The 24,349-nt window shown below is 41.3% G+C and overlaps 1 protein-coding gene and 1 long non-coding RNA gene across 3 annotated transcripts in view; both read right to left on the bottom strand.

Moving 5' to 3' along the window:
- LOC117461979 (ephrin type-B receptor 1-B) overlaps window positions 1-24,349 on the bottom strand; it is a 179,212-nt gene that overhangs the window by 25,156 nt on the left and 129,707 nt on the right. The window contains exons 7-12 of one of the 2 annotated variants that reach the window (XM_034103977.2): window positions 19,216-19,378; window positions 16,792-16,900; window positions 15,250-15,314; window positions 10,167-10,289; window positions 8,345-8,592; window positions 6,890-7,105 (exon numbers count right to left, since the gene is read on the bottom strand). In XM_034103977.2, coding sequence (XP_033959868.1) covers window positions 6,890-7,105; window positions 8,345-8,592; window positions 10,167-10,289; window positions 15,250-15,314; window positions 16,792-16,900; window positions 19,216-19,378 — 924 coding nt within the window. Of the gene's footprint in view, window positions 1-6,889; window positions 7,106-8,344; window positions 8,593-10,166; window positions 10,356-15,249; window positions 15,315-16,791; window positions 16,901-19,215; window positions 19,379-24,349 lie in introns of both variants that reach the window. The other variant, XM_034103976.2, reaches the window with a different exon arrangement.
- On the bottom strand, window positions 21,211-22,417 carry LOC117461980 (uncharacterized). Its single transcript, XR_011644874.1, has 3 exons — window positions 22,366-22,417; window positions 21,598-21,750; window positions 21,211-21,432 (listed from the first exon to the last, which is right to left on the bottom strand). It is a non-coding gene; the product is annotated as an uncharacterized lncRNA (long non-coding RNA).

Here is a 24,349-nt window from a genome sequence, read left to right on the forward strand (position 1 = left end):
AAAGATCCCAAACAGTCTCACAGTGAGCCTTTTTTTTTTTAGATTTGACTAACAAACACACTCAGAAAACGCTTTATTGAGTGTGGGAAAATAACTGAAGAAAATGAAAAACATACCACGCACCCAGAACACCCATAATTGCTCTCCTTCTGAAAATAATGAAATTCTGATCAAGATTAAAATACATATGCGTCATATCGCCCAGGAACCTTCTGTCTGTAGCATTATGATCCTGTTCCAAAAATAATTGCTGCGAAGAACTGAAATTCAGTCAGGTTACAGTATAAATTACAGAACAATACGGCAAGAGAGAAACAGATATTCTTCTGTAATATTAATAACTGTCATGTATACTTCATTATTTAGAGAGTGAGCTTATAACCAAAAATAAGGTTATTATGTAATTCACCAGTGCACTACTCTACTTCTGAATAACTTTATAATATATACAGTGACAATGCTTAGTATTTTATTAGGGTATAATACTCACATTCAGCAGAGGAAAGCTGAGAAATATGCATCTAGAGTGAATTCAAGGAAGCTGGAAGTGAACCGGATTTGCACCCCGGGCCGTTGTTTTGATATTCCACTGAAGTATACGCTGTGACGTAATAACTCTTTTTTCTTTTCTTTTTTTGGAGGGAAGGGAGGGGTCAGAGGGCCTAGGTATAAAAGTCACGGCTCGCCACTGTATGAGACTCATATTGTTTCTCATGTTTTAAAGCAACTGAAAGTATATAGGAATGCCCCTTTAATGAGAACAATATACAAAAAACAACGGTCATGCCAGGGCTTTATTTTGAAAATGATAAAAAGCTTCGTATTTGGAAGTTAATGCTTTGATTTACAAACCAATTAAATGTCCCTTTGGTGAGACTCCAGTCTGAATTATAGTGTTAATATGGATACACAAGCTCACCAACAGAGAAGCTATCTCTTTTACTGAATTAGTTCATTGTGAGTCCTGCTCAGATGCAAATGCGGTCCAACAGCCACAGATGGCAAATCAATGCCAACCTTATACTGACTCGCACGACAGAAGGTATAAATCAAGGTGCGGTGCTTTGGATGGTTGCACCCTCTTTGATGCAGGGACCAGGTATGGATCGTGTTACTTTCAGAACCGATACCTCCTCCGTTTTCATATTCATTTCCATTCCTGGAGAATTTATGCTGCTACGTTTACCCGAAGCCTGAGCAAATTAAACTATCCAATCTGAATAAAATTAGCCTGGAAACATCCTTATTAGTTTCAACAACCAAGAGATGAACCAAACCAAGCTAGCATGTTTAGGATTTCGCTTCAATTATGAATGAGTGTGACTGTTCTATTCTCAGCAGCAGCGATTCTAGCTTGGCAGGACACTTGGGTGCAAAGCCAGATGGGGATCATACTTGACTACTTCATTGTGACTCATACTTATGGGGGGTGGGGAAATGTAGGATCTGTGCAGGGAAGCGTTAAACTCTACCTGCTCTCCCAGTGAAGCTGGAAGATGACATAAAGTATCTAGCTTGTTTACGCGCTCCAAAAGCAAAATAAGGGAACTGGAAACAGAAGGGTATTGTGGGAAAGGCCAAGATTAAAGGTCCCATGTCATGCTTTTCCGGTTATTACCCGTCTCCTTGTGTGTTATGAAGGTTTTTATGCATGTAAACGGTGTGCAGAGTCAAAACCCTCAAAGTACACCCTGTAGCGAGTAAAACTCTAACACAGAAAATACCTCCTCAAAACGCCTCGTTGAAGATACGTCATTGTCCATTGTTTACTTCCTGGGTATTGTGACGTAGGAATGGCCAGTAGCCGCGCCCAGAGCTATGACGCAATACGGTCATGAGTTACCCGGAACCAAATGGACCAATCCGTGGAGCCGTTACGTCCGCGGAGCCGTTACGTTAAGCCCCCGCTGATTGGTCCAAATTGACCAATCCACGGACTTCCTCACACACACACACTCAGTGCAGGCAGCTCTGCTGATCTCTCCTCCCTGGCTGCAGGCTGATAACAGACAGTTGGGATCGCGGCGAAATTCTCTCTGCAGACCCATTCTCACAGCGTTTATCAACCTTTTCCTTACTCAATATCAAGCCACACTTATTGTTTTTACTTCGGCTGTGACTTTGTATGTGCTCAGGATGAGTTTGGCTGTGTTTCGATGTACATCGCTAAACAAGGAAACCACACCTCCACGGAGCTCAGCGTGATTCACAACGTCCCGACCAATCAGAGCACACTGTGTGTATATATCTGAGACCTATAATATATTGATGAAAAACAGTATAATAGGGGACCTTTAAGTTACAGCTGCACAGTATAACCCATGAGAATTGGAGGAAATATTAATCTAATTGTGTATTTTTCCAACTACACAATACAATAACATTTGTTTTAGAACTTCAACAAGGTATGGGTATACACAGGATATATTTGAAGATACTGTAGAAGAAGACAGTAAAGGATTGTGGAGATATGTAAGCAGAATGACTGACTGCTGATCAAAGAGAACCAGTGGATTATAATATTCCTTATATACAAAGAGTGAAGGAATACACAGGTACATTTTTGACAATATTGTAGAGTTAAATAGACAGCAAAAATGTATTGACAGTGGACTATTTTCTAAATGCAAGCTCTTAAAGTCGGCTGGTGCAAACAGCTGTTTACTAAATGTAACTTCATCACATGAAATGGAAATAAATAAGCAATAGGTTTCATTCATTTTTAGTCTGTGCTTATATAACTATGTATGGTGAACTTGCTGTTCTCCTGAAATGAGCTGTAATAATAGGGAGATGTTGGGGTCTGTGTTTGCTGTGTGGTGTGGTGTGAGGTATGAACCTGGCTTGTTGTAATATGAGCTGTGGACATCATGGTGATGCAACACAACAGTGCCTCAGGGAAGAAGCAGCAACAGCCACACACATGTGCTGGTCTATATTCAGTACTGTTAGAGGTTTATTGTCTATGTAAATATGTATTTTATGTTTGCATATACATGTGATAAGTCTCAAAAAGTCCCTTTGTTTGGTTTTGGTTTAGTCCATATGGACATGTTCCCAATTCACTTCTTGTTTACTCAGCGAATATGTCACCCTTAACTTGAAGTGCATAAATAATTCACTGAAAGTTGAAGAGACAAGCCAAAAAAGTGCATGGGCCTGAAGCCAGAGAGGGAGGGGGAAAGGATGCAAATAGAAAACAGACAAATGACAGAAACAACAGCGCGGTTCACATAGTGTGGGCACTGGAGCGGAGCTGAGAGAATGTCACTCAGGTCACAGGGATTTGACGGATGAGCTTTGTTACTGGCTCTGAGTGACCTCGCCTTTCAACCCCTCTCAGCCTCAATGACACAAACAAACAAAGACACACCTCCATACACATACATAGAAAAATATACCTGGGGGACTTATATGTGTATACTCTGTCAGGAGCACAGCGCACACACTCTTCTAACCACAAACATGCCCACTCATTCACATCGTATGGTATACATGGTGTGACATGCAAGGCAATGACAGGCTTTCCACATCATCAGCTGAGGCACAAGCCGAAATTTCTGACCCTACCTGCCCTCCTCACTAAGGTCCTATGGGCATACAAACTCAAATGAAAGGGTAGCAGCACTTGTGTGTGTCTAATGTGTGATAGACTTGACACACTATTCACTCACACATGAAAACAAAACACACTAAAACATATGACGCATACAGTTTGGTTCTTCACTCGTTACATCTACACTGATTATGTCCATCTGATGAAATGGGGAAGAAGTGGACAGCTGGGAGAAAAGGAATAATAGATAAATAGATGCATAGATGGTAGCCTTTTAGATATATGGATTTGTGAATAAAGAGACTTATTTGAAAGTGTTCCCGGTTCGCCGGGTGTTCAAAAATCAATCCGCCTCTCTGTCAGGTAAGCAGGTTAACTCACATTTAACCTGGACTTGTGATCATGGTCCTAAGGGCTACTTCATAAACCAAGCAACTGTGTAAATATAATCAGGCAGTGATGCAAATACAAGAAAGGCATGTCTGTGATGGGACACACAGTCTTTATAATAATTAACACACATCACCTGAGCAAGACCAGTGCAGTCCAAGCATTGTCCAGTGAGCCTAATTAATCACGACTTTGGTTAGCAGCCAACAGAAAGGGCGGACAGCCCCCTTCTGTCTGAAACCTCCACAACACTGCTCCAGAATGAACCCAAATCCAGGGTTAACACAATTACCAGCATGTAACCATACATCCAGCACCACACCACAGGCACTGTAATTGGTGAGCCTCAAATTGCAGGGAAAAATTAGAAAAGCAGTAGAGGGAAAGAGGTGATTAATTTGATGGAGGAAGAGGTCGATGGCGATGTAAATCACTGCTTGTCAGCGCAATTTAATTTCCCGGATTCCCTCGGCCTTGTCTGCCACGCCAGCCTTGCTCACTGATTGGTTAGCGTCAGGTCTTAGCTGAAGAAGTCAAAGAGTGAAGGGCACCATGCATAGCTTAATTACATCATAGAACCCTGTACAGGAGCATACTTGTTTGCATGTTTTCCCTGTTTACTGGGGATTGGGGATCAGGAGAACAGAGGACTAAGAACATCTGTGGCAACATCAGCAACGTCTTGATGAGCTGTCCTCAAATGTTATCACATTTAGTTATATTTAAGACTTCAGCAGGCATAGTTACTGACTCTCATTATGAGATAAGAATAAAACTGCTCTTCTGATTTGATAGGAACAAAAATAGTCATGGAACTGAAGATTTCATCTGGATCCTTATGATAATAAGGCTGCACTCAGTATGAAATTGAAGCACAGTCGAAGCTTTGATGTGCTCTTCTCTATCAGTAAAAGACACACACAGCATCAAAACACCTTAGTGTTACCATCAAAACAGCTCCCCAGGTTTAGACTTCAAACCTCACCTGCTCTATTGACTCTCCAGATAATGCCCTCAAGGAGACTTTGTTTGCATTAAACAACATCAAAATGCCGACTTCAATCTATAATCTAATCCCCTCCTTTTACACCCTGTTTTATTAGCAAGCTCAGCGGCGCAGACAACAGAGATGCTGTTCCTCTTTGTTGCTAAATAAGACCCATTCAGCAAGGTTTACCCACAGGGGTCAAGCATACAATGCAAGCTATTCCTGGGGAGCGATTAGCTCTCAGCCACACCGATGTAAGGTCTGGCCCTTATGACACTTCCTGTGCTCACCTGAGCGTCCACATTCTGCCAATAATTTACACTGAATGTTATTGGCAAACAACCTAAAGTAATAATTGTAACATTATTAACAATAATCTAACGAGAGCATTTTCAACCAGAGCTCAAAAGTACAGAGGATAACGTACATGATGTGTTTTGTTTCTTTGCCTATATTTAGATGAAGACAAATTATTTGTACGACTCTCTTTTTATACCTGAGTTGCTCTGACTCACAGACTGACTATATGTCTTTGATCTGGAGGTGTGTGGCACAGTGGGATAGTGCGTTGGTGTTTGGATCAGGGGAGCACAGGTTCAAACCCCACTGCAGTCAGCATGTCGTTGTGTCCCTGGGCAAGACACTTCACCCCAAATTGCTCCTGTGAGGATTGCCCACTGTATTGAGTATGTTAGTCGCTTTGGATAAAAGCGTCGAACAAGTAACATGTCATGTAATATAATGATCTTCTTTTGCATGTGTTGAAATACATATCTGAAAGTAATTCTAGAATAGGCTCTTTTTATAACATGATTATACTATATATTGATAGTATTTACAGTGCTACCACAATTTACATTCATCACTTTCGGAGAGAGCTACCAGGGTGGTTTTATGAAACAAGTAAGAATATCTTCTCCCGGGTTAGACTGGCAGTAAAGGTTGTGTAGGGCCACTGGAGGCTGGGGAACAAACATTACAGGAGGACAGATGAAATACATGACATGCTAAAAAATAATAATAATAATATATATATATATATATATATATATATATACACATTTCCTCTATTGCAAACCTTACTACAAAAGGCAGACAGATAAATATGTATTGCATTGACAGTGACACGAGCTAATTTGCACCAAAGTCCCAAAGCAATGTCAATGAGGTGGCAAAAGACACAAAGACACCCACCCACCCACTCCGACACATACATGCATGTACACACCATAACTTTTAAGCTCTCTCACACACACACATGCACGCACACACTTAAGTAAAAACCCACGCACAAACTCAGGCATGCCGGGAGTCCTAACGACCTGTGCAGTGTGTTTGCGAGGGCGTAAGAGTGTGTTTTGAATTAGGAAGAGGAGAGGTAGAAGATGAACTAACGATGGTTGCTAATAATTACAGATCTGTAGTGTGGAGGAGTTAATGAGGAGCCAAAGCCTCCCATGATGCCCCAGTAATAATGAACGAGGAGTGAGAGAGAAAATTGATGGGGGGGGGGGTTGGAAGCTGTCAGTTTGAGAGGCCGCAATGCCCTTTGGTTTCACTGCACTCTGGGCATGTCAACGAGAGAGGAGCCTTCCCAGAGGAGGCTTGTCTCCACACTAATGAAGATGTGACAGCCCTCCAGTTCGTGACTTGCAGAGTGTAGGAAAGAGGAAGAAAGGGGATGAGAAAGACAGACAGCTAATATAAAATGAAAGGCACTGAAAAGGTGAAAGGTTGCAAAGACCTTCAGAAAGAAAGAGACAGCGTCACAGAGAAGCAATAGTGATTAGACTGATAGGTGATGGTTGTAGCGACGTTTCGTATGCTGTGTGTATCAATGGTAACAATTTGACTTGACACTTCAAAGACACATTACATGCTGAAAAAGCCATCTTCGGAAAATATGTGGTTCCCCCTGGCCCTTAAGATAAAAGTTGAACATTGTAAGTACTCACCAGTGAACTGGTGTAGCTGGGATCAGAAGTGTCGTCCTGTAGGTAGCGAGACAGGCCGAAGTCAGACACTTTACAGACCAGGTTGCTGTTGACCAGAATGTTTCGTGCAGCCAGGTCACGGTGAACGTAGTTCATTTCGGAGAGATATTTCATCCCAGCTGAGATCCCACGCATCATCCCGACCAACTGGATCACAGTGAACTGACCATCATTTTGCTAGAGGACAGAGACAAAAAAATTGCGCAATTAACATAAATGAGAATAGCTGGAAGATAGAGAGGTGTCAGCAAATGTTAATATTACTGCTTTTTAATGATAATGAACTAATTACATTGGATCTTTTCTGCTAGGAAATACCAAATCAAGTGAAAAATAAATTAAATGTTTGTCCTTTTTGCTAATGTATTTTCTTACCAACAAGGCTGCCCAGTGGGAATGTACTTCAATTTAAAGGCTTTGTAGTCTATTATTATTACCAAAGCCAGAGGGTCTATGTTCATAAAGTGGCAAAGGAACAAGATGTGCTGTCACATCTGGCATTTACATTTACAAGTAGGCTAATATATCTGATTTCCCAACTGTTGACATTAGAGCTTTTTCTCTAGCAAGTAATTAAGTTCACTTATTTCAGGATACGTTTTTTTTGGCGCCGTATTTTTAATTATTTGTTGTTTACACTCAGCTATTATAAAATCAACATCCTGCACTCTTTAATTGCCCTTTAAATCCTCTTCATAACCAGTGAAAAATTAGACTTCTATTAGATAGGGAAATGGATTCCTGCAGCCAATCTTGCTCATTGCCGGTTTCAGAACAGTTTTCCATTAGAACTTGATGACATCCATCTCTTCAACATCCAAGCATGGCGCCCCTACCCCGGTACGAATGTTTTGAAGAGCAAGCTTTGAACCCCCGAAACACAGTAACAAATAAGAGGGTAAGGGAGATCGATGGGAACACAAGTCGGATGTGGCGGTTAGCAAAGCCAACTTCAAAGAGACCCTTTAAACCCACCCTAGATCAAAGTGGAATAGAACACCAATCCATGAGATTGAAGAAGGGAAAGAGCGAGTTGAATATTGATTAAGCTGTATGTCCGCTCAATCCCGACTATAAAAGAAAGTGAGGAGTTCATTAAACGCTCCAGGCATTTATAGAGAAATTAAAGCTGATAGAGCTAGCTAATGGAAAATTCGAAATTAAGAATGATTGAAATCATGTTCATTGTCATGAAACATATTCTCTGTTGGCACACGACAGATTAAGAAGGCTCATTCTAATTTGTATTAGGAGCGATTCCTAGCATGCGCTCCTTTACGGGACTGTTTAACAATTAATTTCCAATTAACTCCTCAGTTTCATAATGGAACAGCTTATATTAGACTTGAGAATATGGCTTCTCATCACCTAATATAACTAGTAGCCTACAAGTATGTTTCCACAAAAATGACTCACCCTGAGGAATGAGTCAAGGGCACCATTCTCCATAAACTCTGTGACTATCATGACCGGTCGGCTCTTTGTGACTACACCCTCCAGACGGATGATGTTGGGATGATCGAACTGGCCCATGATTGAAGCTTCAGCCAGGAAGTCCCGCCTCTGCTTATCCACGTAGCCTGCCTTCAGAGTCTTGATGGCTACATAGATCTCCCTCTTACCAGGCAGCTTCAAACGGCCCTTGTAAACCTCCCCAAATTCACCTAGAGGGGAGATGGAAAGATGAGCACAGTGGTACCTGTCAAAACCCAGAACTGATAAAGTTTTGTTTGATCAAAAAGTGATCAAACAAAACATTAGTAGAGTTGATGAGATCTAAATCTATTCATTTATTCACATCTCATGTCCCTTGGCAGAAATGATTGATTTTCATTTATTCTATATCAAGCACCCTGAGTGTTGTCCAATACTCTCTATTGTTGCTACATCATGATATTTTTAACAGTGTGGTTCGCACGACTCACATGATTTAGCTGTACTAAAGGCCGGCCAACTGTTTTCATATTTCCCCCCCCCCAAACAAAATTAAATAAACAAGTATATGGTAAATATCTGGATTAATTATCTTCACCTTGGTATCCTACAGAGACACCACACAGTGAAATCAACAAAACCGGAAATCTTTAATTAGTTAGTCCCCTTGAATATTACCCCATCCCTGTTACTTCCTCACACCTAGCTTGCTGAGTAGGCCACTCGCTATTCCAGGCCCAGAATAATGTTTGTGTTCCAGCCTCTCTACAGTACAAACCAACACATACTGTTATCAGCATGCCCTTCCTGCTGAAAAAAAGGTGTGTCCAGTCCCAATAAAAATACATGTTGGGGACACAAGTACATGCTAAGATGGAGGTATTTAAGCTTTATAATTTACTTAAAGGTCACCGATTATGCAAAATCCACTTGTTGTAGTATTTTATACATAAACATGAGTCCCTTCTGGGTAAAGAGATTCTGAAAGTTTCAGGACTAAATATTCACTCACTTTTTGTCCTGATCCATTTATATAACAACCTGTCTGAAAATAAGCTGATCAGATTTTGGCCACTTTATGATGTCATAAAGATTCTTTGGCTTGTGTAACCATTAGCCAATCACCAACCAAGGTAGTCCCCCCCCCCTCTTTAAGTAACAGACAGAAAATCAGCACTTTTGAACAAGGGCTGAAACAGAGGGGTTTATGGGATGCTACAATGAATGATCTGTTTGGTATTTCGTAACACTTCAGAGACATGTTTTGTATATATCTGAGACCTATAATATATTGATGAAAAACAGTATAATAGGGGACCTTTAAAAGCAACTAATTAGCATTTCATCAATTTGACCAAACATGTTACCGATACATTCAAAAACAAGGAAACAGGGACAGAAAACTAAAAATGTCTCTACCTACTTTACATGCTAGTCATATAAAAAGGGCAAGGTAGATAGATGTCTATGTGATAGAGCAACACTAATAGGCTCCTAAACAGAGAAGCGCAGGGAATAGGCTGCAAGGAGTTATTTATAATGACATTGAGTCCCAGGGTAGCTGGCCTATATGCTGCTGGTGCTCTTGACATGGGCCCCAGACATGTTCCCATGTGATGTGGCTGGTAAAAGTGCTGGGCTTTACGACCTTGAACAGATGCAGGTTAAACTTGTTTGCACTCGAGCACACAGATATACACATGTAACATAAATACATAAAGATACAGCTACTCACATTAACCTCACATGCACATGTAAGGAAACACAGACACACACGTTGTTCCATAGCACCCATTCCCCATACCTGCACCGATGACCTCTTCGATTTTGACGGTGGAGACGTCAATCTCTTTGGCGAATTCTCTCACAGCTTCGTTGGGGTCTTCGTAGGTAAAGGGATCGATGTAGATCTTCATCCCCGGGGAGCCTGAGAAGTGGGTCGGGCAGCCCAGTGGGGAGGGGCAGTTAGACATGTCGGCTCGCAAAGAGAGTTCTAGAACAACCAAAGTGCTCAATAAGCATTTGAGAAGAAGACACTCTTTGTTTTTGTTTCCTTGGCTAATGATGGTATTAATGATTAATGAATGCAATAGCCCTTTAAGTCAGAGCCTAAATCAGTGTGTGACACAGCATCACTTACAATCACAACAGGCACTTAACAGTTTAAAGGATAATAACTCCATTTAGTCTATGGTCCGCTTTAGAGACAGGTTAGTGCACTATATTATGCAAATAAATATTAGCAGATAATGCACACATTAAATAGTGTTATTGGCTTATTACAGGAGTGCCCCTAGAGTAAAGCAATACAATGCAAATGGCGGTTTGATGATTCAGTAGTTGGAGTGAAAAAAAAGAGAGAAAGATGAAGGGATACAGTATATGGAAAGAGTTTATGTGGACAGTTTTATTTTATTTTTAAACGTGTATTCCTTACGCTAGCTTGTCTTCTTTTTGATAGCTGTAGAAACAATTGTCCCCAAAGCCTTTCCCTATAGGAGCTCATAAAGAGATAAAAACCACTGCGCTATCAACTATTTATTTTTATGCTGCTCTGCAAAAGGTGAATCAGTTCACAGACTGGAGATGTCTGCAAACGGAGGAAGGGGGGGGGGGAAGAGTGTTGAAAAACACTTGTAAACAAATTCAATACCCACTGCCACACGACGGACATTAGGGCGACAAGCAGACGTCAAATCATCATTTCTACAGTGACACCCAAGGGCAGCCCTCTTTCTCACAGCCGTTTAGTCAAAACCTTGGCAGCCATGATTGGAATAAACCCATCTCCATCAAGTCAATTTGTGCCTGCTTATTTGCATAAGCCACAGAGATAGAGGGAGGGGTCTCGAGAGACATGAAGAAGATAAGGTCTGGTCTTGGAGGGATCAAGGTGCCTCACCTTGCTCTTGACTAAAAGCTGATTCTAGTTACTGCGCTAATTGCCTTGAACCCTGTCTGTGTGAATGTAATTGCTCATTAGAGATTCCATACAGATTGGATTCAAATTAATCCATCAGAGGGTTTGGAGCTTTGCATTCCATAAAGTCGTTCTATTTACAAGTGTCGCCAAGCTGCTCTCCCAGCAGCACCACTGCTTCTGACTCAAGATCTCTGAAGGGAGCATATACAACAACAAACATATGAGGAAACATGCGCACAAAATCTCATGCACGCACATCCACGTACACATAGAGTACGTACACCCATTGCTTTCTGATTCACAGTCCAGAGCCCACATTCATATTTCATTTAAAATGCAAACAGTTTATCGCTCTCCCTCCCCGTGGTACAGCCCTCTTAAACTGGACTCATCCTTTTATGGCCATCAGATAAAAAATAGATTCCTTCTTTAATATTTTATATGTCCTTCATTTAAGAATCTGAAGTAAAAGTATCCCAACGTCAGTTCTATTTTCTACCCAAGATATAAAATAGCAATCCTGTCGGGAGAAAATGCACGGCTGCTGCAATGACTCATGGGAGTATAACACATACTTTATACATTTTTCAATTAGATCACCGCATAAGGAATGGATAAAAACTCAATTTGGATTATAAATCTAAGCAAATTCCCTAGGCCATGACACAATTGCTAAAAACAGTTAAGGCTATTAAGTTGACCTGAATTATAAATTACAGTTTACTGCACCATGTTATTTTCACCAATGTCCAACATTTAGCCTGGTATTTGTCTGCCCTGCTCGTTAACTGAATGGCCCTAATGTATCCACAAATCAACTGTAAGGCAGTAATGCGTACTTTAAACTATTACTGGCTATTGGTACAATCAAATTACTGGTCCTACTGCACAGAATGTACGTATTGCCTTAGGACAAACAGCAAAGTGAAACTGTAGCTTCATAAATGCTTATCTTTTCATCTTTAATGAACAATTTATATATCTATGAATCTTTAACCAAAAACATAATTCCTTCTTATTCCTTTTCCCAGACAAATTTAAATATTTTCAATATATAGATAATCTACTTTGAGAAATGAACATACACAATTTCAGGATACTGTACACCTATAGTAAATTCAGTCCCGCTTGTGTCCATCTGAGATGCACACTAATCTCCTCTGTGGCTCTGTGATTATAATGAGCTGAGTGTATTTCCTAAACACAAACTAATTATCCATCGTTTGATGTCAGAAAATCTGTTGTCAGAAACAGCGCAGCTTATTAGCATGGGAATCACAGAGGGGATCTAAACATTGTCTGGGATTAACAGTCACATTGTTACAGATGTGAGTTTTTGTTTATCAGGCATTCTGCTAGTCCAGACCTATAGTACACTGTCGCAATATTCTACGGCTTCTTACCAATACTATCTATGCCTCAGCTAATGCATTGACTTTACATTTATAAATGCAATTGGAAGTGGCACCAAAAATAACTATATACAAATGTATTTGGCATCTAACAATAACCACATGTGGAAAATAGGCCTTCTAATCCCATTCTCATTCAGTGTGAGCAGCAGATGCTGAAGCACAAACAACAGCTGAAGCTACAAAGCAACATACAGGGTTTGAACATTAGTGTTTTAAAGATGTGTTACAAGTCATCTGCAGAGAAGCATTAGGGCATAGAGTTAACATGTAGCGCTTAGAAATGTCTGTCTGTTAATTAACTGGTGTTGACAGGTTGTTGATGTGTGGAAAAGTGGAAAAAGGGAGAAAAATGGTAAATGCTCTGACGCAGAGAGGTGTGTATGACACGTTGAGATGAACGCTGATGATGCACTGATGTGTACAATTAAAACAAAAATCATCCATGCCACACAAGCAGTCCTTGGTTCATCTGTTGGAATGATGTGTTTGTTCAAGCATGGGTCCCTGCCTGTCATGACATCCCACCCACTGGTATAATGTTAGAGGTCTAATTTTCATAACCACGAAGCACATACTAATTTTACAGTATGAGCACCATCCCTCTTGACACCTGTCACATTAGGTGCTCTGGGAATGAAGACACATCACCTAACGTGTGTGGCAACAGCTGGAACAGTAAACAGCTGTTTAAAGCCCTGTAACACATTTTTGGAGATTCACCCAAAACAATTGGCTGAGCTGCGCTATTTAATTGTTGCGTGGAATACTGTAATTACAAAACTGCCAGTCAAATCTTTAGAGAATAGAAGACAACAATACATCATGGGATGGGAAATTACTTCATGAGGTTTGGCGATGTGAATGTTGACGGGAACAACTTGTGAATAGGATCCCTTATCAGCGTTTTCATTCTTTTCTGCTTCATATTGCTTATTTGTGATTAGGGCGGCAAGCTTCTCTGATCTTTATTTATTTCCACCACTCATGTTAATTGAATTTTGTTTAACCAAAGATAGCCTGTGACAAAACTTCCTCTGCCCACAGCAGGTTTAATGAGCCCTAGGCTGCCACTGCTGAAGCTTTTTGACACAAAGTAACTGTGCTGAAACGCTTTGCTGTGTCAGGCTCAACAAAACTCTATACCCCCGAGTGAGCCCCTTTTCAGACTGCTAAGTCGGCAGTAGGGCTTTCATTTGTGGTACAAATCTCATACACACCCTTAAGTGTGTATGTGAGTGGGCATGTGTGATGGAGGTTATGTGTGTGTCCCTTCAGGCTCCTTCCCCTCATCAGGTGGTTCCCGCAGAATGCTTAAAACATGACTCAATCACAGCATCATACAGCCCTGGGATACGACTGTCAGTCAGTGTCATTGTATTAAAGAACCGAAATGTCATTTACAACTACCTCAGAGGATTTGTCTTTTACCTCACTTCTTTTTCATTAATGTGAATACATTATGTAAGAGCCCATGATTCACATACATCCATATGTATTTATTTATATGTATGTAAAAGGCATATAGTTTAGGGATGGGCAAATGGCGGCCCGCGGGCAAGAAACACCGGCTGTTGTTATGCCTGCTGTGACGTTAAGTTGCCTCTTGTAATTATGCCTTTACAAGCTTAAAAGTTGTTTTTATCATCTGAATTTGGCGAAACAAGTTTAATATTCTAAAAACCAAGACTTTGTTTATTTGAAATCAGATGAAAACAAACTGTCACGGACCCTGCCGTGTTATCTATGATTACTACGCTTTTCATTCATAATTTCAGCGGGAGGGAGGGGGAGCGGGCTGACAGGTGTCTGTGTTGACACTCCCCTTATTGTGGAATAAGGGGAATGCAGAGACAGGCTACAAGTGTTTTAGGTTCAAGTTAGACAACTAATGTCTGGGTTAGTGTTCATGACTTCATGTGTATGTCATCTATTGGTTAATCTCAATACACACACATTTTCCGTGCTTTCCAATAGTTTAAAATAGTTTTATTCCATTGCTTAATAACCTGTTCAATACAAACATGCCACTTGTAAAAATGAAATAACATTTCTGTGAACTGATATTTGTTTAGTGAGCTTATTAGAGGATGTTCCCATTTTTTGGGGATGTTCCCTTTGATTGTAAAATGTCAATGAAGATGTCAGACTTAGTATATTTGTTAATAATTACATACAACACATGGAATTTTTGTGTGTGTGTGTTCCAAGTGAATCTGCGGCCCCCTGGTGGCCAGTACATCAATGATGTGGCCCCCACTACCATCAAAGTTGCCCATCCCTGGTTTAGGTATATAAATAATATATATGAAAACTCTCAGAAAAGAGCATTTTTCACCTAGGCAGCGCAACATTCTAAATGTCTCTTTTTGGTATTAGGACATGTAAACAACAATCTCTCAACAAAATATGTATGGTGTATAAAAATACAAATGTATCTTTTTACTTTTCTTTTTGGGTTTGAAATACCCAGAATAGGTACAGACAAACAAAACATTTGGGACCGACAAACCACTGGCCTATAGGAGTTATAAGTGTTAGTTTGGACTTACCTCTTCCTGTGCTGTAATGTTGCAACTTGTCACTGTACACAGCCTCCTTGGTGTATGCCCTTTTCCTAAGGGAGCAATGAATATTGAGAGAGAAGAGAGAGCAAGAGAAGAGAGAGATGACAAGATGAAAGGAAGTGTAAACGAGGCCTTATTACTTTTCATGTTTCTCTGTATGGTCTAAAAATGACGTGGCTGAAATTGAATCAGTTGCAGAGGGTTAGCAATGGCAAAATAAGTTTATGAAAATGAGCTGATTTTTAATTAGACCTTGATAGGATCTCTCTGCTTTTCATCTGTCTAGTCTGCCTCAGCATCAAAAGAGCCTGGCCTGCTTCATGAACACTTGCTTAAAGTTGCACACAGCACTGCAGAATATTCGACTTTCATATTATTTAAAGCAGAGCAAGATAGGAGTGTGACAAACTGCTGCCAAATTAAATTGCCTTGACTAAAGTTACTTAAAGGTGGGGTAGGTAAGTTTCAGAAACCGGCTCGGGTGCACTAAAATTTGAAAGTACACAGCCGAAAAGAATCCGCCCCTTCCTTCAGACTTCCTTACAGAGAACCTGCTCCAACACACATGAACGCGCACATGACGTCAGCAGACTGGTGAAAGTGGCCGCCTGTTGCTGGCGAGTCATTTAAGTACTGCTGCAATGCACGCCCAATGACGGCACGCCCAATGACGGCACGCCCAATGAGGGCACGCCCAATGAGGGCACGAGATACATTTGTGCGTGCACGAGATGGAAGGCTGACAGACAGGGCGGCAATCCAATCCGTTTAGCCCCATTGCTATCGGGATGTTAAGAGCATTCCATGGAATATAACAAAAAGTGTATCTCGAGCCGGTTTCTGAAACTTACCTACCCCACCTTTAACATGGCAAAGTAGGAGTTGGTAGGTTCTCCGTGCATGTGTCAACTTAGCTGTCCTTACCATCAAAATGATTGCTATGACTAACGTGCAGCACGTTTATGTAATGAACTCACATACTGTGTGTTCCAGTTTGACCTGGGGGCTTGGCTAGATCTCTAATGTCTCAAACACGGTGATGAGTCTCATTATCAAAGTATTTCAGTACTTTGAAGATACAGTATCTAAATATATGACGGTTAAATAATGCATTAGATGCAAAGGGGTTTTATGTATGGCTAAACTCTGATTAGAAACATTGAGAATCCATCACAATGTGAGGGAAATCCATGTTCATGCAGCGTTGCCATCTGTCTTTCAATAGTTAATAGCAAATGGGAACGCATGCAGGGATTCTGTATTGGATGGCATGGGGTTAATGTTATTATGTTCCCTATATTTGCTAGAGTGCCCCAGGACGCTATATACTGTTATTACACTAGCAAAGGGGAACTGGATTTGCTCCTATTTCCTTCCTGAGAAATAAATCTTTGAAGCATTAAGAACAACTCAATTAATTTTGTTGACAATTCAATCTGTCATTGAAAAATGTTGCAAATAAGTCATTTAATTGCAGCCTTTTCTGCCATGTATTGCAAGAGACAGAACAAAGTAAAAAGTGGTTACCTGCTGCAAACGATGGAGATAGCGATAAGGGAAACAATAAAGACCACTCCTGCTGCCGCTGACCCTGCAATCAGAGGAAGCTGCTCCCTCAGCTCAGACTTGAAGTCATCTGTGTTACACAAAAAAGCACAAGAACAGACTTTGAGAATAGCTCATACATAGCATAAGGATTAAGAAGAGGCATAGTTGAATGGTTAGACTGGGTGTACTGTTGTACAAAGAAACCATATAGATCTCTCTGTGAGCGATGCTGACTGAAATCCAGTCAGCTTTAGCAAGACTGGCTGACAGGTTGTGTTTGATAAACCTAGAAAGAGACAGAGAGTGACAGAGAGTGATGGGGAGAAAGTGAAAGGGGGGCCTCTAAACCTGCTCAGCTGCTATACCTGTCAGAAACAAGCGGACACAAAGGTGCACCTTGGAATGATTTTTCGTACGTGTTGAAGGGAAGGCATCAACTGCCAATCACATGTGTAGCCCAAACATGTTTTATAGCTGGGGCAGGCTGGCAGGAGTTCAGAGGACAGCGTACAGTATGCCTTCCTAAAAACTCTACACGGCAGAATCCTGAGTTATCTTTGTGTGTGCCTGTATTTTCTCATGTTTTCCAAGACTGTATTTAAAGCATTCAACAATTTTGCATGCTGCAGGCAAATCAGCAGCTTCTAAATCCAACCCCCCGTGTAGAATGGGCCTATTGGATTAAAGTGATAAAGGGAGAACTAATGCATCTTCCAAGCAGTGTGAGAGCTGGGATATATGAGGAAACTCAATGTGACAGGTATTGCTCACTCTTTTAACTTGCCCATGTATCAAGTGTGTTTCAAGCAAACAGTGTGAATGATGTTCCGGCTTCTCAAGCTTCCAGGCAGTCTTCCTGTTTTATTCTGATGCATTTCAGGCATGAAACGTCCAGATAAATCTCCCCTTCACCCATATGAGAATGGAGTGTTTCTGTGACAGACAGAAATCATGCAGCTACCTGTTTTCGTCGCAAATAGGCTCATATTACAATTAGTTATTTAGTGTGGCCTCAGTTTATCGGAAAACTGGAGAACTCTGACATCATTAACCATACTGATGGACCAATCAGTTATCGTTCATCATACCTGCCGATCAAGTCTACACTGCATGCGAGTATGTGTGTTTCTGTGTGTAGAGGTACAAAAAGACACCTTATGGAGGTGTATGAAAACGTGCCGAAAGGGTGACAAAGGGGATTATATGTTTTAATTAAAGATATGGAGGGAGCACAACAGTTTGCTGGTGTCATGAGGAGACAGTCGAGCAGTGTGAGAGGGGGGGGGAGAGAAAACTGGCAGGAGGGGCAGGAGGTCGAGCCGTGGGTATTATTGTCAGCGGTTCTCCAGAGTCTGCTGCTAATTGTCTCGATGAATGTCGTGCTATATGGAAGCGAGCCAACAGATGAACCGCAAACAGTGATTGCTTGAACGGGAGGGCATGGAAACACGCACAAGTGTTTGAGGGAGAGATAATTTGTTACCGTCAGGGTGATTCAAAGGTGCCATGACCCTACATCTGCTCTGTGCAGTTAAAGAGTCACAAAGATCACCTTCATCACCATTAATATCCTTTCTATCTTCTCCTCCCTCAAGATCATCAGCATCCTATTCATTATTATCATCTTAATTAACACAATACAAGAAGTCAAATGTCACGCCTGTCTTTGATACATTACACACACATTACATTATGAGCTATGGCCACACCTGGAATGTAGGCTAGCAGTCCAACAGGGAACAACGAGGCAGCATTTGTAATTGCAAATCTTGTAATTGCTATCCATTCAAATGTTTAATTAATCCAGATTGAATCGTGTTAATCGTGTGCATTTTAGAACACATTTTATTGCCTGGAAAGTCTATGAAAAAACACTACACAAAGAAGGGCTATTTACTGTCACCAGCCCAGCACACACATTTTCTTACACTAATAAACTTAGTTCCGCAGCATTGCCAGTGCAGCAGGTGTTGCAGCTTCTCTTCAGCCACTTCCCTTTCCAACAATCCAGCCCCCCCATGGCAGAAAAATTAATCTCATCAACTACTAATCACAGCAATGCATTCTGGGACGACTCTCCAGCAACAGAAGGCTGGGTGAAAAACCAATTAGCTAAGCATTTTGGATCAAGCACAGTTAGTTGCACAAACAAAAGACACTCAGCGTTCTACATATTCAAAGCACCAACACACAAACCTGACCGTGAAGGAAATTAATCTAGCTGTAGAAATAGAAGTGCAATCAAACATTACGGTTCCCCTCTATCTCACCTATGAATAATAATGCAACAACAGACAAAGAGCGACAATAGTGTCAAAAAGAGTTTATGTGTGAGTGTGTGCGTGTGAGACAAAAAGAGAGAGACACACAGAGAGCTGTTTCTCCTGGCTCACGGATCCTTACCATCTGTGAGGGTTTGGAAGCACATCTTGCTGCTGTATTTGCCAAAGCCAGCCACAGTCCGTGCTCGCACCTGTACGACGTAGACTGTACCCGGCCTGAGGCCCTCCACACGTGCAGTGTTAGTTTGGCTCCGCAGGATGGTGGAGTTAATCTCTGCATGGTCCTGAAAAGAGCAACGAACACACAGAGAGCAGGTTAGAGATGAGTTACAGGGAAGACGTCAGCTGGAAAGTGTTTACCCACAAAGTTAAAAAATAACACACAGGCAAAACAAGTGTAGTTTGACAGTGAGGAAACAAACAGACTTATCAAGCATTGTATATTTAGGAAAATAGCACGGGGAAAGTGGACCAAAGCTGGATGAAATCAGTTTAGGCTGTATATTGTAAACCAGCGATATAGGAAGTGCTGTTTTCAAAAAACATCATTGACAGAAGATGTATGAGTGGCCCATGGTGGTGGTGGGGTTATGGTATGGGCAGGCGTATCCTCAAACTAGTGCTTTTGAGGAATTTGAAGATCAGCTTGTTTGCTTCATTTCTTGATTTATTTTACATATATTGACTTGAAATCCATGTCCTTGATGTTGAGTTGTTCCAGTGCAGTTTTCAGAATGAGTCTTTGCCTTGTATATTCCGGGCAGCTAAAAAATACATGATGTATTGTCTCTGGTTGTTGGCAACCATCACAATTGCCATTTGGATGTTTTCCAATCAGATGCAGTGATGAGTTTAATCCAGAGTGACCCAATGTTATCCTGCTGTTAATGCTCTGTTCTCTTCTACTCCCCCAGGTGCTTCCTGTTCCCACTTCCCGTTGTATCTGGTATAAATGTCTTTGATGTTAGCCTCGCAGTTGTTGTTGATTTTGGAATATTTCCTGGACATTTGTACTTCTACAAGTAAGTAGGCTACGTAGCTAAATAGTTTATGTTTGTGTCTGTTTAAATCGGGTTTATTGTTGTTATTTCCTATGTTGTTGTGTTGTAGACTACAGACACAGTTAATAATAATTGTAATATTCCAGTTATAAACGATATGAATCAAAGATGTGTTGCTGTATTTTAGTGGTAAAAAAATATGCATTCATCATCATAATTATTCTATATATATATATATAATTTACAGTGCCTGTAAACCGGAGGAGAACGCTGGCATGTATTCTCCTACTTGAAAGACTACGGGGGGATGGGGGGAGCCGGTTTTGGGTGCACCCCCTCAACCAGCAAAGGAGACAACAAGGTGATTTTCATCACCTCGTGGCTGAGCTGAGGCTGGACAGCCAACGACATCACCAATATTTTCGGATGAGTGCAGAGCAGATGGATGAACTGCTGTCCCTCCTGGGCCCTGAACTGACCAGACAATCCACAAATTACAGAGCTGCCATTGAACCCAAGCAGAGACTGGCTGTTGCACTTAGGTCAAATGCCCATTTCACAGACAATACATCACTGACCACAAATTTAATAAAGATTTTATTTTTTAACAATTTCACCCCAAACAACACTTTAAACAGAAACATCAAATATAAACAATCAACACAAAAAAAGTAACTATTTACAGTAAAAAAAACAATGAACTCAATTGCTCAACTATTGTTCGTAAAAAGACTCCTGCCAAGCTGAGCTACTGCTGCATGTCTGATGGCCTTGTAGGTGTTGATTGGGCGCGTGGGGGTTGGGGTACACTTGGCCGAAAGGCTACTGGCCTGGAGGTGTGAATGGAATGTTGAGTGGCGGGGGGATGGTCAATGGGCTGCCAATGTTGCTGGTGTTGGGTGTCTCTTTCCAAGTTGTGGAAGGTGTTTAAAATACAGACTTTTGCCTGATGTTTTCTGTCTTTGTCCAGTCTTTGCAACATGGGCACAAGACTGAGAGCAAAGTAGTATGACTCCTCTAATTCTGAGTCTGGCATGTGTGGTGCAGTTGGAGGTTCCTGCAGTAGAGATATCAGCTGCTCTCCAAGGTCTGTGCTCTGTGGCCTCCTCCTTGTGTCCCGTGTGTCCCGCTGGGCCGCTGCTGGTGTGGAAATGGGATCCCTGGGGCTACGGGACCTAGAGGGCCTTTGCCTCTCTGCAGAGGTTGTGGGTACCAGAGGTGGTGGGGCTGGAGATCCACATGCTGTCCTGGCATGTTCCTCTGTTTCCAATGACAGGGGTGTAGATGCTCTCTCCATGTCTTCTACAGGGGAAGGATTGCTCAAGCTGCTTTTTGAACTATATGAAAAGAAACAACATGAAAACAATTAAAACCTTTTTTCTGGGGATTAATGTATGCAATAGGAACATATTTATGTAATTTAAAATAAAGTCTTTCATACCCTTTGCAATACATCATCACAAATTACAAAATTATATAAATTAAAATATGTGCATACATACCTCCTTTGCTGTACATAGGGCAAAAGGAAGGACATTATGTCTGTATACTTCCAGCCCTTTTGCGTGCCGCCTGCAGATCCACTTGGGAGAGATTTCTTCCTGTTTTTAACAAAAGCATCCCAAAGTGACTTCCATCGTGCCTTGCCTTGTCGACTGAAACAAAGAATAGATTCAGATTAATAACATGATTTCACATATTTTTCTTTGCTTTTTTTTACCCTTCAGATACTTGGCTTCCAGGGACTCATTGGTCAGCCTAGCATTCAGCTATAGCCTAGGATGCGCTACTGTGTATGTAATACAATTTATAATAAATGGTTTTGTCTGACTAATGACTGCCAAATTATTCTTGTCTGTCCTCACAATTTATCTGACTATAAATGCAAGATTTTCCACCACAGCATACTGTATTTAAACATTATTGAGAGTATTTTGGGTAGTTGTTATAACACATGAATAAAAACAAACTATAATACAAAAATATAATATCATTATAAAGAGTTAAACACAACTGTATTGATCCCTGGGCGAAATTCACAAGATAAAGTATAGTTAAAAAACCAATATTTATAAAAATATAAATACAAAATAATAATAATATAATCATATTATAATCTTGATATAGGAAATAAGATCTTACTTTATTGTGAAATGCAAGTTTACTGAACAGTTTTTTAACGACTTTCACAAGATGTGAAACTACTGAATGGCTCTGTACTGTACCTACAAGTATTAATTAACTTTAAAACATTAATATGTAGTTGTTACCTTCCACTCCACAAACTGCAGCGACTAAAAACCAGGCCTTGTCCTTTCTGATGTTGTCCTTGTAGTAAGTATTGGTTACATCGTATACAATGGTGTGTTTCTCCACTTCCATTATGAACACCTCGTCGTCCATTGTGCGCATCGTAGTGGAGGTGTTGTGATGAAGGAGGGGGGTCTGCTAAATTAGTATATATGCGGGCTGGGCCCGGATGCTCACCTTTCCACTTCCTGCGAGGGGGGGGCTGCCTGCCCGACCTTACCTTACGGCTGCGCCGCGGCAAAAATAGGATTCATCCTAATTTTAGAGAAGCGCTGCGCCGAGCCGCTTCTGGGACGCGTCTGAGCCGTAACGCGGCGCGTGTGGTGGAACAGCACCCATTGACTAGAGTGGCCGCGATCCTTACGACCGCCGCGGCGCGGCCGTAACGCGGCGCAGACGGTCCTGGTGCGTTTAGGGGGTAAGGCACACCTGTGCAATAATCATGCTGTCTAATCAGCATCTTGATATGCCACACCTGTGAGGTGGGATGGATTATCTCGGCAAAGGAGAAGTGCTCACTATCACAGATCTTTTCAGATTTGTGAACAATATTTGAGAGAAATGGTTATTTTGTGTATATAGAAAATGTTTTAGATCTTTGAGTTCATCTCATGAAAAATGGGAGCAAAAACAAAAGTGTTGCGTTTATATTTTTGTTCAGTGTATGTTCGGATCCTGGAAGTTAACATGCATGTTTGTATGTACGTAGGCATACATTATGGACATTCATCATGTAAAAGACTGTGTAGGACATGCCGTCCTGATCATGCATCTCTTTCTATCTTTTCCAGGCTTAAGTCTGCAGTAACGTTTGTGGCTTGCTGGAGGTATCTGATAGGGGGGATCAGCAATTACTTAGGTCTGTCACCTTCCCCAACCCAGAGTGAATATGACAGCCAGACAATAAGACTGCACCTACACTACACCCACCACTGCAGGCTGCTGATAGCTAGATGCAGACACACTGTTGTGTCAGTTGAAAGTAGGGGGGCGCAATTCCCTGTGTCAGTAGAAATGTGTAAATGGAGACAGGTTGTTTTTATTACACTTGGTAAATACACTAATAATACATGTTTGAATGCTCTGAGGAAATATGAATAAAAAATCTAAGCTGACAACAGTGTGGAGTGGGAAAGATAGATAGACAAAGAGGAAGCAAGGGACAGGGGGGTGACGAGGAGGAGGAGAAAGATGATGGCAGGAAGCGATAAGAAACTCGAGGCAGAAGCAACCCACATCGAAATCATTATCCAATCTGATTGGTGTAATTGAATCATTCCGGTTGCTCCGTCATTGAGCAGACGGAGCAACCCCACATAATGATTTGTGCAATCACATTAGCTCTTATTGGACACTCTGGGCTTGATGAAGACAAATGTTTGTGCTTGGGATGGGAGAGCATCGCATCAACAGGCTTACATTCAGCTTCGGAGAGGAAAAATATGTTTATAAACAGAAAGCTAGATGTAACTCGGTTAGAGAGTTTAATCATCTTGCAGACCTTTTGTCCATTAGATCCCACAATCTGTCACCTCTTTGCTGTGCTGCATACAAATACAATTGTGAATTTAGAATTGAAAAGAGGCAGCTTGTACATTTGAAAGTGATGCAAAAGACATGAAACCCCATGAGACACTGGAGCCACCTATTCATCTGGTATAAGACATGGTTGAGTGCACACGGACCACTTGGGGTCAAGAATGGCCTTCTCCTTCTATCAGTCTTTCCTGAATTTCTCCGGACCACACCCCCATCTGTTAAGTTTGAATGGAGGACAGGTGAGCAGACAGATGGCAAACCACCCATGGGGGAGACTCCCTTGAGGGAGCACCAGCTAGGAATGGCCCTTTCATGCTGCCAGTCAAAGAGGGATTATGTGCAAGACACACACACTCACACACATCTGCCACTTAAAAATGAGCTGGCATTTGGCCCTCCTGCGAG

This window comes from Pseudochaenichthys georgianus, chromosome 17 (assembly GCF_902827115.2).
Source record: "Pseudochaenichthys georgianus chromosome 17, fPseGeo1.2, whole genome shotgun sequence".
NCBI classification, from domain to species: domain Eukaryota; kingdom Metazoa; phylum Chordata; class Actinopteri; order Perciformes; family Channichthyidae; genus Pseudochaenichthys; species Pseudochaenichthys georgianus.